The sequence below is a fragment of the Eptesicus fuscus genome, chromosome 24, assembly GCF_027574615.1.
Source record: "Eptesicus fuscus isolate TK198812 chromosome 24, DD_ASM_mEF_20220401, whole genome shotgun sequence".
Lineage (NCBI taxonomy): Eukaryota > Metazoa > Chordata > Mammalia > Chiroptera > Vespertilionidae > Eptesicus > Eptesicus fuscus.
In genome coordinates this window covers 4531063-4543865 of record NC_072496.1, presented here as the reverse complement: position 1 = coordinate 4543865, position 12803 = coordinate 4531063, and the positions used below count along the sequence as shown (strand labels likewise).

The 12803-nt window shown below is 49.1% G+C and overlaps 1 protein-coding gene across 1 annotated transcript; it reads right to left on the bottom strand.

Annotated features, from left to right (window-relative positions):
• Positions 1-6724: 6724 nt before the first annotated feature.
• Positions 6725-9430, bottom strand: MAP10 (microtubule associated protein 10). Its single transcript, XM_008149776.3, has one exon. The coding sequence runs from the start codon at positions 9428-9430 to the stop codon at positions 6725-6727; it is 2706 nt and encodes a 901-aa protein (XP_008147998.2).
• Positions 9431-12803: the final 3373 nt, after the last annotated feature.

Genomic DNA, 12803 nt, shown 5'->3' with positions numbered 1-12803 from the left:
GACAGCTGTAACCGCTCCCCAGACGCTTCTAACAGGCAGTGGAGTGTGGGAACCCGGCCTCAGGGCGTCCGTCCAGGAGGAGGACTGGCAGGTGCAGTGGCTGCAGGTGCTGGGGGCGGCCTGCTGACCCCGCCCATTCACGGGCGAGCCAATCACCCGCCCCCGATGCCATTACAAGTGATTTCCCCACCCTATTGGCAAACATCCTCGAATCCATCCCAAGAGGACAAAAGCAGAAAATTATGGAATGACAGTCCCTTTAGCACGTTTCAGTTCATTCCACTGCAATTTGTGTACAATTGCTCAGATTTTTGGTATGGACTGTGTCTGCACCCCCAATTTAAGACTTGACTTGCATATTCAATCAAGAACGGGAAATAAAATACCTAAAATATTAATTAAAACAAAATCTCCGTGCGTCAATCCATAGTCCTCTGCTGTGTTATATTATTTAGTGCTTCACTCGCCCTCACTTTCTTTCTGCCGTTGTAAAACATTTCTCTACACAATGGCTTGCCAAAATTCATTCATGATCTCCCAGGCTCGTTACTCTTTTTGTCTAATCCACAGAGTAGCTCTCGTATAGGGCTGTTTTATAATTTTCAATAGCCCCAAATACTTACAGAAAGAACTATGAACCAGGAGGTCATGGTTCGATTCCAGCCAAGGGCACATGCCCGGGCTGTGGGCTCGATCCCCAGTGAGGGGCGTGCAGGAGGCAGCCAATCCATGATTCTCTCATCACTGGTGTTTCTATCTCTCTCTCCCTCTCCCTTCCTCTCTGAAATAAAAAAATACACAAAACTATCTATATATATAAAAGCCTAAGTGACTGTCTGATCATCCGGCCAGCTGATAGCTATGACACGCACTGACTACCAGGGGGCAGATGCTCAACGCAGGAGCGGAAACCACAGGCATGGAATCATGGTACAGACTGATGAATCGCAGAGTGAAGGGGAGAGGGGGAAGGCGGGGAGAGATTAACCAAAAATCTTATATGCATACCAGAGGCCCGGTGCATGGATTTGTGCACGGGTGGGGTTCCTCGGCCTGGCCTGCGGGGATCGGGTCGAAACTGACTCTCCAACAACGCCGGAGGGGTCCCAGATTGCAAGAGGGCGCAGGCCAGGCCGAGGGACCCCACTGGTGCACGAATCCGTGCACCAGTCCTCTAGTGAAATAAAATAAAAGCCAAGCCTGTCCCCCTCTAACTCATACGCGTCCAGCTCGTCCACACAGACCTGGCACTGTCATTGTCACCTGGTCAAGGGCAACCTGGTCCCACTGAGCCGGAAAGCCAACCAACACTGCCCCCCTAGGACAACTGTTGTGCCTTTTAAAAAGCACAAACCCTTTAAGGGCTTATGCGGGTCTTTCCGAGAGGGTCCGCTCTGTGAAACCCCTGGACTGCCATCCGCACGTCTACACGGAAGCTGAAGAATTTTCAGAAATGCATAATGAAGACCCAGAGGGGAAGCCAACGTTCAAGATTGAACATGAGCTTCCAGGGGACGAGGGACCGAGCGCTGCCAGCAAGGACTCACGGGGGAATTCCCGAGACCAATGAGGTGTGAGCAGAGGTAGTTTTTTTTTTTTTTTTGGAAAGGGAGAGGAGTGAGGGGTCCCTGTGGGTGTAAGCAATGCCAATTAAAGGACCAGAAAGGAAGAAGAAGATGCTATTGCCAGCCAGAGGGGGAAAAGGAAGAAAATGCCCTTTTATTGTACTGTCAGGAGAAAAATGAGTACCAGAGAGGCTCATTCCAAACCCATTAAGGAATGAAGGGAGAATTAGATCAACAAGCCCATTAGGAAGCTAAGACAGTGAAATGTCTGCCGGGGGAAGAGCCATGGAAAAGTGGGACCATTTATAAACACGTTTATCCGAGGGGTTTGGGCTACCCGGAGTTGTCAAGATCGAGAGAGGAGACTGTCGCTGAGAACACAGTCTGGGATGTGAAAAGCTTGGTGTGATTAACGTTTACCCCTCCAACTCTGTCCTAGATCAGAAGGCTCCCCATGTATTTTCTGCCCAAGATATACACTGAGTGGCCAGATGATGATGATCTCTGAATGCATAATAATCTGGCACTCAGTATATGTATATTAGAGGCCCAGTGCATGAATTCGTGCATGGGTAGGGGTCCGGCCAGCCTGGCCAGGGGGAGGGGACATGGGTGATTGGCCGGCCTGCTTGCTGGTCGAACTCCTGGTCGAGGGGAAAATTTGCATATTAGCCTTTCATTATATAGGATATACACTGAGTGGCCAGATGATTATGCGTTCAGAGGTCATAATCATCTGGCCACTCAAGTGTAGATTTCTGTAGTGTGCAGGCATTACTCTGAGTTATCAAAACGATCGGGCGAGTATTTAACCAATTCCCACACCTAGCGTCCCTAGTAGCTTTCCTAACAACGTCGTGAGTCCTGAGTTTGGAAGGAACGACTAAGACCCTGGCAGGTTTCCATGGGCAATTTTCACAGCTTCTCGGAGGTCACGAGGCCTCTCTGAGGTCACAAGGCCTTGGCTCCACGTGACTGACTGCGGCTCTGTGGTCTGAGCCGGGGGTCGGCCGCGGGGAACCTAAGAAAGGCTGTACTCCACCACCTTCTTCAAGCACCTCTCCTGCTCGCTGTCTTGTCTGACTGTAGTGTTCAGTCATCTCCGGACCAGGCTGCGACCCACTAGCATCACACGGTCATGAAATCAATCATGTGCATCCCAGCCAGCATGAAAAAGGAATGAGACAGCCCTACCTGGTCTGGCTCAGTGGCTAGAGCGTCGGCCTGCAGACTGAAGGGTCCTGGGGTCGATTCCGCTCAAGGGCACGTACCTCGGTTGCAAGCTCGATCCTTAGCCCGGGTCGGGGCACGTGCAGGAGGCAACCAATCGATGTGTCTCTCTCACATTGATGTTTCTCTCCATCTCTCCCTCTCCCTATCTCTAAAAAAGAAATAAAGAAAGAAACAGAATACAAAAGTAATTTCAACCACATCAAACGTGACATTATTTTGTATGTTGTTTTGTGGCAGCCATGTGTATGTGTAGGAGTGTGTGTGTGTGTGTGTGAGTCATCACATGACACATATTTCCTACTTGCATAACATGTCAGAAAGCCAGCACGCTACGTCATGCTCTCAGGGGCTCCTCGAGGGTTGCCCCAACTCTAGCCTCTCTGTCCTCTGACTTGTCCTGCAGCCTGCTGCAAAGCTTATCGTCTCCTTTAAAAATATATTTTGATTGATTTCAGAGAGGAAGGAAGAGGGAGAGAGAGATAGAAGCATCAGTGATGAGAGAGAATCATGGATCGGCTGACTCCTGCACTCCCCACCCTGGGGATCAAGCCTGCAACCCGGGCATGCGCCCTGACCAGGAATCGAACCCATGACCTCTTGGTTCATAGGTCAATGCTCAACCACTGAGCCATGCCGGCCGGGCATCACCATTAAACTCTTTTAATCCAGCAAGCTCCTCTGGATCTAGCTCTACTGTCGCCATCCAAACTCCGTTTCCACTGCCCAAGTTTGGTTCCAGCTGCCTTTTGCACAGACCTGGACATACTGGTAGTCGCCTGCGGTCCGTGTTAATTCTGACTCCTGTACTTCCCCACCCACTAGCAACACTGTGTGTGTGTGTGTGTGTGTGTGTGTGTGTGTGTGTGTGTGTGTGTTTAATATGTTTTATTGATTTTTTACAGAGAGGAGGGGAGATGGATAGAGAGTTAGAAACGTCGATGACAGAGAAACATCAATCAGCTGCCTCCTGCACACTTCCTCCTGGGGATGTGCCCGCAACCAAGGTACATGCCCTTGACCGGAATCGAACCTGGGACCCTTCAGTCCACAGGCCGATGCTCTTATCCACTGAGCCAAACCAGTCAGGGCGGAGACACTGTTTTGGCTTCTCTCCCCCTGGACCTGAGTCTCCCCCCCACCCCTCCCTTCAGAGGACAGGACCTCTGTGTGGCCTCAGGGGTCCTATCCCCGTTCCCTGCCCCCTTCTGGCTCCAGGTCTGCAGGCAGAATTCCTCTCTGCAAAGGACTTCCCGGGCAGAGTCCTTTATTTAGAACGTCCCCGGGGCCTGTGCTCCCATCACTTCACTGGAAAGCCTATTTCACAGTCTAGTAGGTCTCACTGTCTAGGGAATTTTTCTTAACTTCTTCTAAAAATGTCCTTTTCTTCATTTTAATCGATTACTCCTAGTTATACCACTGATACCACCATAAATAACATGTCAACTTTAGGCAAATATATATATATATATCTTTTCCTCATTTAACTTAAGACTGTATTTCCATGAATCCTCAGTTGCCGTGGCGGTTTTGGCTCAGTGCATTAGAGCGTAGGCCTGCAGACCTAAAGGTCCCGGGTTCGATTCCGGCCAAGGGCACATACCTCTGTTGCAGGCTCCTCTCCGGCCCAGGCCCTGATTGGGGCTCGTGCAGGAGGCAACCCATCCATGTGTTTCTCTCACATCCATATTTCCCTCTGTCTTCCCCTCTCTCTTCCACTCTCTCTAAAAATCAATGGAAAGATATCCTCGGGTGAAAATTAAAGAAAAAAAAATGTAATCCTCAGTTCTCAATCTCACAGCGCACGATGGAATTCTAACAGTGAGTCATCACACGTATTACTGAAAACAGGGCGACTCACGAGAAAGGCAGCTGGGGTCTGACAGGAGAATGGGCTCCTTCTCTCGCTGGAATAACCCAGGAATGAACAGGGACTGTCCCATCGAATGACCTTTACTGCATTTGATTTCCTTCCGGCTTCATCCTAGAAGGAAATAAAAATATTTAAGCAAAACAGTTGTATAAATGATGACATATTTTCTTTACCATAAACATTTCACCCAAAGAAAATGAATGGAATCTGAGCAGCAGGATTAAGAGATGTTTAACACAGCCCTTTACAAGGTTACTTAGGCAGTAAAAAAGAAGTTTAAAGCACATCTCTAGCCCGGCCAGTGTGGCTCAGTGGTTGAGCGTCGACCTATGAACCAGGTCACGGTTCGCTTCTCGGTCAGGGCACATGCCCAGGTTGCAGACTCAATCCCCAGTAGGGGGCACGTAGGAGGCAGCCAATCAATGATTATCTCTCATCATTGATGTTTTTATCACTCTCTCCCTCCCTCTTCCTCTCTGGAATCAATAAAAACACCCTATATAATAAAACCCTAATATGCAAATTGACCAAATGGCGGAATGACCAGTCACTATGATGCACACTGACCACTAGGGGGCAGACGCTCAACGCAGGAGCTTCTCCCTGGTGGTCAGTGCACTCCCACAGCGGGAGTGCTGCTCAGCCAGAAGCCAGGCTCAAGGCTGGCGAGCACAGTAGTGGTGGCGGGAGCCTCTCCTGCCTCCGCTGCAGGTGGACAGTAAGGAGCAAGGTGTCCCGGACTGGAGAGGGCGCAGGCCAGGCTGAAGGACCCCCCCTCCCCAGTGCACGAAATTTTGTACACCGGGCCTCTAGTATTTAATAAATAAGTAAAGCACATCTCTAGCCACAGAATGTATCACATTGCAGTGAGTGATAAGCAAAGAAAGGCTGAGCATACCAAGTGGCGAGCTGTACAAATAACACATACATGTGTGTGTTAGCCAGACATCATCCCTTTGTTTCATGGTTCTAGTAATAGCCTGACAGTTGAAAACATTCCTGCCCAATCCAAGTGTTTTTGAGAGGCAAGTCTTGAGCTTTTAATCACATTGTGGAGCGAGGAGTCTTTGGGTCTTAGAGCAAAGCACTGAGGCTTTGAAATGATTTTCCTGGGACTGCAATAAAGGCAACAATTTGATTACCAGTTGCAATGCTTTTCCATTGGGGTTTCGTGTCTTTCTTTTGTTTTACTTGGGCATATATAATGGGAAACATGGCTGTAATTATCCCCAAGGGCTGAAACTCTAATCTCCACCGTGTAATTGAAATTTCCTCTGAAGTGAAGTGTTTTTCCTGGATCCTCCCCAGCATAAGAACATCTGAATGCTGATCGTTCCCCTGAGGAAAGGAATATATATTCTCTCTCTCTCCTCCTCTCTCTAAGAAGATGATTCCTTCGGTTTCCATTGCCACTTATTGTGAACCTCTTAAGCAAACACGACTCGCTCTTCCCCACTTGAATATTTAAGTATCTAAGTGTCGAACAAACGTTTATCAAGTTTAGCTGCACTGGAATAGACCGAGCTGTGTGAAAAGTTGAGTACATGATGGAGAACGAGACACTTGTAAGTCTCTGTCATCAAAAGGTTACAGCCTTGTAGCCAGTTTGGTTCAGTGAATAGAGCATCAGCCTGTGGAATGAAGGGTCCCAGGTTCGATTCTGGCCAAGGGCACATGCCCGGGTTGCGGGCTTGATCCCCAGTAGGGGGTGTGCAGGAGGCAGCCAATCAATGATTCTCTCTCATCACTGATGTTTTTATTTCTCCTTTCCTCTCTGAAATCAATAAAAACATATTAAAAAAAAAAAAAGATCTAGTTTAGAAAAATACTTTTATTTTTACAAGATAAACAAGTCTTACCAGATTATAGGGTGATATCATGATCAACACTGTCAGATTTAATGCAGAACACTAAAAATCAAAGAAATGACAAACATTTATATCTCTTAAAAATTACTCACATTATTTATGGACTAAAAATAAAGTTATTAAAATTGTTTCACTAACCATACACATAGGTTATAAAAAATTAAATGCTTTTTAAAAAAACACACATTTTACACTGTATATCCTGGAAGTTTATTTACTAGTAATTCGCAAATATCTTTGCATTGCTCGGAAATATTTAGTGAAGCAATTTCATCGCTGTCTTCTTCAAAGTGATCGGATTTACTGCATTCTGACAAATTCGATGGCAGATAAGAACTCACTTGGGATGTCCGAATTGACTGGCTTTTTTCTAAAGACCTGCAATCAGTTCTCGTTTTCATAGCGATGTCTTGACCCGTCTTTGTAACTTTAGAAGGATGCACGCTACTTTGGTCTAACTGGTTTTCTTTTTCCTCAGTCCAACACAAAGATAAGTCACTGGTAGAGAGAGTAGATGCTTCCTCCAAACTTTCATCTCGAGTCTTTGAAATATGAAATCTTTTAGATGAGTGCACTGGCGATCCGGCTGAAAAGGGTGGGGTAGGAATAAAACTCTGTTCACGGCTGTCTTTCCTTATGGACAATCTTGTTCCACTAGACTTACTGTTACATTGACTATGTTTTGGATTTCCTGCCGATGGGCTCCTATCCTGAGCCTGTAAAATTCTACTGGTATCATCAGTACAGAAATCTTCAGAGTAGCAAGGGCTGGTGAAGTCATCTGAATATTTCCGTTCTGAGATGCTTTCAGAGCAACTATATTTACTTGGCTGACTTTCATTCGAGTTAGCAGTAAGAATGTCATTCTTGGTGGTTTTGTCTTCTATATCATTCTCTCTTAGAATCTCGTCAACAATTGCAACCTGTTGGAAAACAAATGGACTCTGGACTTCCATTTCCACGTTTCCTTCCAAAATGTTTGTATGAGCCAACCTTTCTGGAACGATGGGATTTGCAGGGCTCACAATTTCTTCCAATGAACCGTTACTGGTTCGATTCTCACCACAGTCAACAGTCTTTTCGGTTGCACATTTCAGCTGCGTTTCTTTGGCTGTGCTGGGGTCATCAAAAACTCCACTCGTCAGCTTTGAAGAATCAAAATTTTCAGCGAAAGACGTATCTGATTCTACATCCTTATCTTTAGGCAACTGGTGTGGCTTCTGATGCTGTTCTGCAAAGCTCAGTACTTTCACTTTGGATGATGGAATTCGGGGCTTTGCACCGAACATTTGCACTTGCATCTTTCTATACTGTTCTCGCCTTTCATGTACGACCAACATACCGGGATTCGTTTGCTTTAAACGTAGCTTAAGTGTATTTGTTAAACCATAGAGCAGCTTACCCCGCGGAGCCTTTTTGGAGGGAGCACCGTGGTTCTTTTCAACATACTGACCTTTCTTAAGCTTTTCATCTTGGTTCTTTTTATCCTGAAGACTCACTGGCTTTTCATGGCCCCCCACAGAAAGCTTCTCTTCCCTTGATTCAGCCTTAGCTGTGGCTTTGGCAGAAGATTCTGGCGATTTCTTATCCTCCGTCCTATATAACCAGGCTAAGTGAGGGTGGATATGCGTCGGGCTTGCGATGGGTTGGTTGTATAACAAGGACAACTCCACCAACAAAGCATTTAACAATGGCAACTGCCTTATCGTGTCCATTCTATTTTGCTCGGTTTGAGGGTGACCTGCACTTCGATGGCTTGCTTCGATGCCCTGAGCACGCGCCGGAGGATTAAGCACCACAGGAGTTTCACGGGCCCCAGAATTTGTATGTTTTAGAAGATGAGTATGTGTTGGGGGATTTACAAGTTTTTCTTCTGGAAAAGTACCATCCAGTTCCTCAGATACATTCTCTTGAGGCTTAATGGTGACTTGACCCCGTGGGGGAGGCCTTTTCTCTGGGGTCACGTGAGTGTAATACAGAGGGGGAGGACAAAATGTGTTCGTCTCCATGTCCAAGTCTGTGACTTCCTGGTCTCGGGGGCCAGTCCTGCCCACACCGCTAGCATTTGAACCGACAGACTTGGTTGTGCCCTTCTCCACAGAGCCCGTGTTACCTGGGTTGGCCTTACTGGGGAAAACGACCTCCTTCAAATCCCTCTGTGCCTCCCGGCTGTTAAAACTCTTCGGAGGCCCATCAGGGTCTCTCGGACTTGGGTCCGAGTTCGGCTGCGGTAGCTGTTTCTCCTGCTGGGCTTGGCCACTGCCCTTCACGGCCCTCCGTACCTCCCCGTCTTGCACCCCAACCCCTTGGGCAGTGACTGGCCGCTCCAGATGGCCCAGCAAGCTGCTTCCCAGGTCGGTCAGGCGGTAGGTCAGCGAAATGTCTCCCACCCGCTCCCCGACGTGGTTGTGCAGAGGAAAGCTTCCCCGATGCCCGTGGGAGCAGCAGGAGGCAGCCGGCCCCAGGACCTTGAGGGCGGCGGCGGCCAGCGAGATGCTGCAGGTGCCCAGGAGCCGCGGGGCGGGAGTCGGGCGTCCGGGGGGCAGCCGCAGCAGCAGGGCGTACAGCGGGGTGGCGAGGAGCCGGCAGCGCAGGGTGGCGGGGTGCAGGCGGAAGAGGCAGGACTTGCCGCGACCGAAGCTGAGCAGGCCAGGCCTGGGTTCCGGGGCGGCGGCGGCGGCGGGGCCCCCGGGAGGGTAAACCAGCAGCGTGGGGAAGTCCAGCAGGCGGAAGGCCACCGCGGGGCACAGGGAGCGCGAGGGTGCCTCCTCCTCCTCTTTTTCCTCTTCGTTCTCCTCCTCGACTACGGGCTGCGGCGGCGGCCCGGCTTCCAGACGCACCCAGTCTACGAGCAGCTCCAGCGAGAAGAGCCGCTCGGACATGGGGGCCGCCATTGCTGTTGCCCGGGGAGACGCCGACGCGCTTCTCGGCAAAACCTTGGGTCTCGCGAGAGAGCGGGGAGAAGCGGCGCCTGCGCCTGCGCGTGCTGGCTCCCGAGGCGGGAGGGGCCGCCCCGGAGGCTCTGCGCTGTGGCTGTCGCCGGGATGGTCGCCGCTCAAGGTATTTTGCCGTCCAGCCTTGTCCTCCTCGTGCAGTTGCTTATGTGAATACCGAGGCTCTGAGTGGCAACCACACACACACACACAACACACACACACACAAAAAAAGCGTATTTTATTTTTTTGCTTTGGTCGTGTTCTTAGCCCTGCAGCTCCCATGCAGTTTAGGTGTCAGGTCAAACCTATCTGAAAAAATATTAAAAGGGAAACCAGGGCTCCCTTTTCCACACCCCAGGCTACAGAGGGTCAGTGACCTGTCTGCAGTCGCCTCTGTCCGGGGAATGAAGGTAGCAATGAGGTAGATAATCATGATTCTCTCTCATCATTGATTTTTCTATCTCTCCCTCTCCCTTCCTCTCTGGAATCGAATATATATATATACACATACACATACACACACACACATACATACACACACACACACACACACACACACACACATATATATATATGTAGTGGCCAGATTATTATAATCTCTGAACGCATCATAATCTGGCCACTCAGTGCACTTATGTATAAGGGAAAGCTTGCAAATCTTGATATGTCAAGGGACCAGGAGATAGTGGCCCCCCAGCCTCTGGCTAGTAAGTCTTCTGCTTCTTTCTAACTACCCACAATGCAGTTCTTATACATGGAAAAGCCTTATTTTATGCCCTGACCGGTTTGGCTCAGTGGTTAGAGCGTTGGCCTGCAGACTGAAGGGTCCCAGGTTTGATTCCGGTCAAGGGCATGTACCTTGGTTGTGGGCACATCCCCAGTAGGGGGTGCGCAGGAGGCAGCTGATCGATGTTTCTCTCTCATCAATGTTTCTAACTCTCTATCCCTCTCCCTTCCTCTCTGTAAAAAATCAATAAGATATAAAAATAAATAAAAAAGTCGTGGGCCTTTTCAAAGAGACCCCACTGAGTTCCATGGGCCTTCGATTGTGCCTCGACGGTTGACTAATCCGTGGCCTTCGGTTGTCAGGTTAAAGGGAACAGGATTATGTGCTGTTCTCTCCAGGATCAATCTGTGATTCGGGGTCTCTGCGGGTTTTCTTTAGTTCGGGCAGCCGGCGTAACATTCACTGAGGGCGGCTCGGGGCGGGCCACCCGACGGCAGGGGGCGGGCCCTGCTGCAGCCACAGCTGGGCTTGCCCACGATACCCTGCGAGTGCGAGCTCTGCTTCTCTCCAACGGTTATTGGAAATGCAGGCACCCCCGGCAGGAAGCAGGGGTCCGGTCCCGCTAAAAATAGACTCCGTGTTCGGGTAGCCTAGACCTCCTGGAATCAGCCCTCCCTCTCTTTGCCACCTCAGCCTCAGCCTTCTCTTTTGTTTCTCTGCTTCCCCCCTGCAAAGCCTGACCAGTGATCGGACAGCACTCCTTGCCACAAATACAGAGACTGGATATAGATATAGATATAGATATGTAGATATATATATATATATATGGCTGGCCACTCAGCTCATTCCCCAGGCCCCTCATCAAGGGGCAGGGTCACACCTCCCGCCCATTAGGATGGCTGCTGCTGCTGTCACAGAAAATGAAATGACGCGTTGGCCAGGTTGTGTAGAAATTGGAACCCTGCGCACTGTGGGTGGGATGATAAAAATGGTGCCATCACGCCCGGCTGGCGTGGCTCAGGGGTTGAGCATCGACCTGTGAACCAGGAGGTCACGGTTGGATTCCTGGTCAGGGCACGTGCCCGGGTTGTGGGCTCGATTCCCAGTAGGGGGCGTGCAGGAGGCAGCCGATCAATGATTCTCTCTCATCGCTGATGTTTCTATCTCTCCCTCTCCCTCCCTCTTTGAAATCAATAAAATATATTTTGAAAATAAAGAGAAACCCAGAGCCATTGAAACAGAAAATGTGCTGCGCCCGGGGCTTTAGGAGGACACTGAGCCAGACCGACCCAAATGTCAAGGGGATAATTGTCCAGGAACCCTCTTAGCACGTTCTCAAGTACAAACGCTCCGGGCTTAGAACAGCTCATTTAGAATTCTGGTCGGATCCGGTTAGATCTCTTTCAGAGGTTCAGTTGATGGGATTGTAAGGTTATTTGCAACTGGGGGGAGGTGGGTTAGGAAAACACATCTGCTTTTCTTCCCCCCAAAACAAGAAGACGAAGTTATGTTTCTAAAGAAGTGTTTTTGTGCTATGATTCTAGGCTTTTAAAAAAATATTTTTATTGATTTCAGAGAGGAAGGGAGAGGGAGAGAGCGAGACAAACATCAGTGATGAGAGAGAATCATGGATCGGCTGCCTCCTGCACGCCCCACACTGGGGATCGAGCCCACAACCCGGGCATGTGCCCTGACCAGGGAATCGAACCGTGACCTCCTGGTTCCTAGATTGACCAGGTCAACCACTGAGCCACACCGGCCGGGCTGATTCTAGGCTTTTTCACGTTGGTTCAGTACCGTGTGGGGTAGGGGACCTTTCTAAGAATACACCAGGGGTTTCAGCCGGGGTTATACACTAGCCTGGCAGCAAATTAGTAAGGGAAAGCTTTGCCTCTGAAATAACCGCAAAGCCATTTTCAGGGATTCTAAGTTTAGCCGAAGTGTGCCTTTCATGTCAGCCTGGAATCTAAAGTTCAGCTATTTGTGGTAACAAGATATTTCAAAGGGTCGAGTTTACAGGAGTGGAAAGGATTAACCCAGTCGATCGTGGCCCAGTTCTCACAAGCAGATATGTGGAAGGAAGCAGGTCACCATAGCAGCAAACAATGCCAGCTGGAGCGAGAAGACGGCAGTGCCAGCTCTGTTCCGCCTCTCGTGACCATGGGCAAGCCAGTCAGACACTTGAGGCTGCTCATGCCAGAGTGGGCGTGTCCTTGGGGTGACCCACTGGGGTGAGGAAGGGCGATATCAGAATATCCCGTGATACCTGTGTTCATGGGATCATTTAAAATTGTAGTATGTGTGTTGTGTATTACAAAGTACATTAAACTTGACTGCATAGTACATTAAAATGATTCAGGATGTAGATGACCATTTAAAAAAAAAAAAAAATATTATATAAATATATAAATATATATATATACTGAGTGGCCAGATTATGATGACCTCTGAATGCATAATAATCTGGCCACTCAGTGTATATCCGATATAATAAAAGGCTAATATGCAAATTGTCCCCTCGACCAGGAGTTCGACCAGCAGGCAGGCCAGCCAACCACCCATGTCCCCTCCCCCTGGCTAGGCTGGCCAGAACCCATCCATGCA

Bases quoted from the DNA above. Each gene is read 5' to 3' on its own strand.
- MAP10 (XM_008149776.3), bottom strand. From the start codon at position 9,430: ATGGCGGCCCCCATGTCCGAGCGGCTCTTCTCGCTGGAGCTGCTCGTA.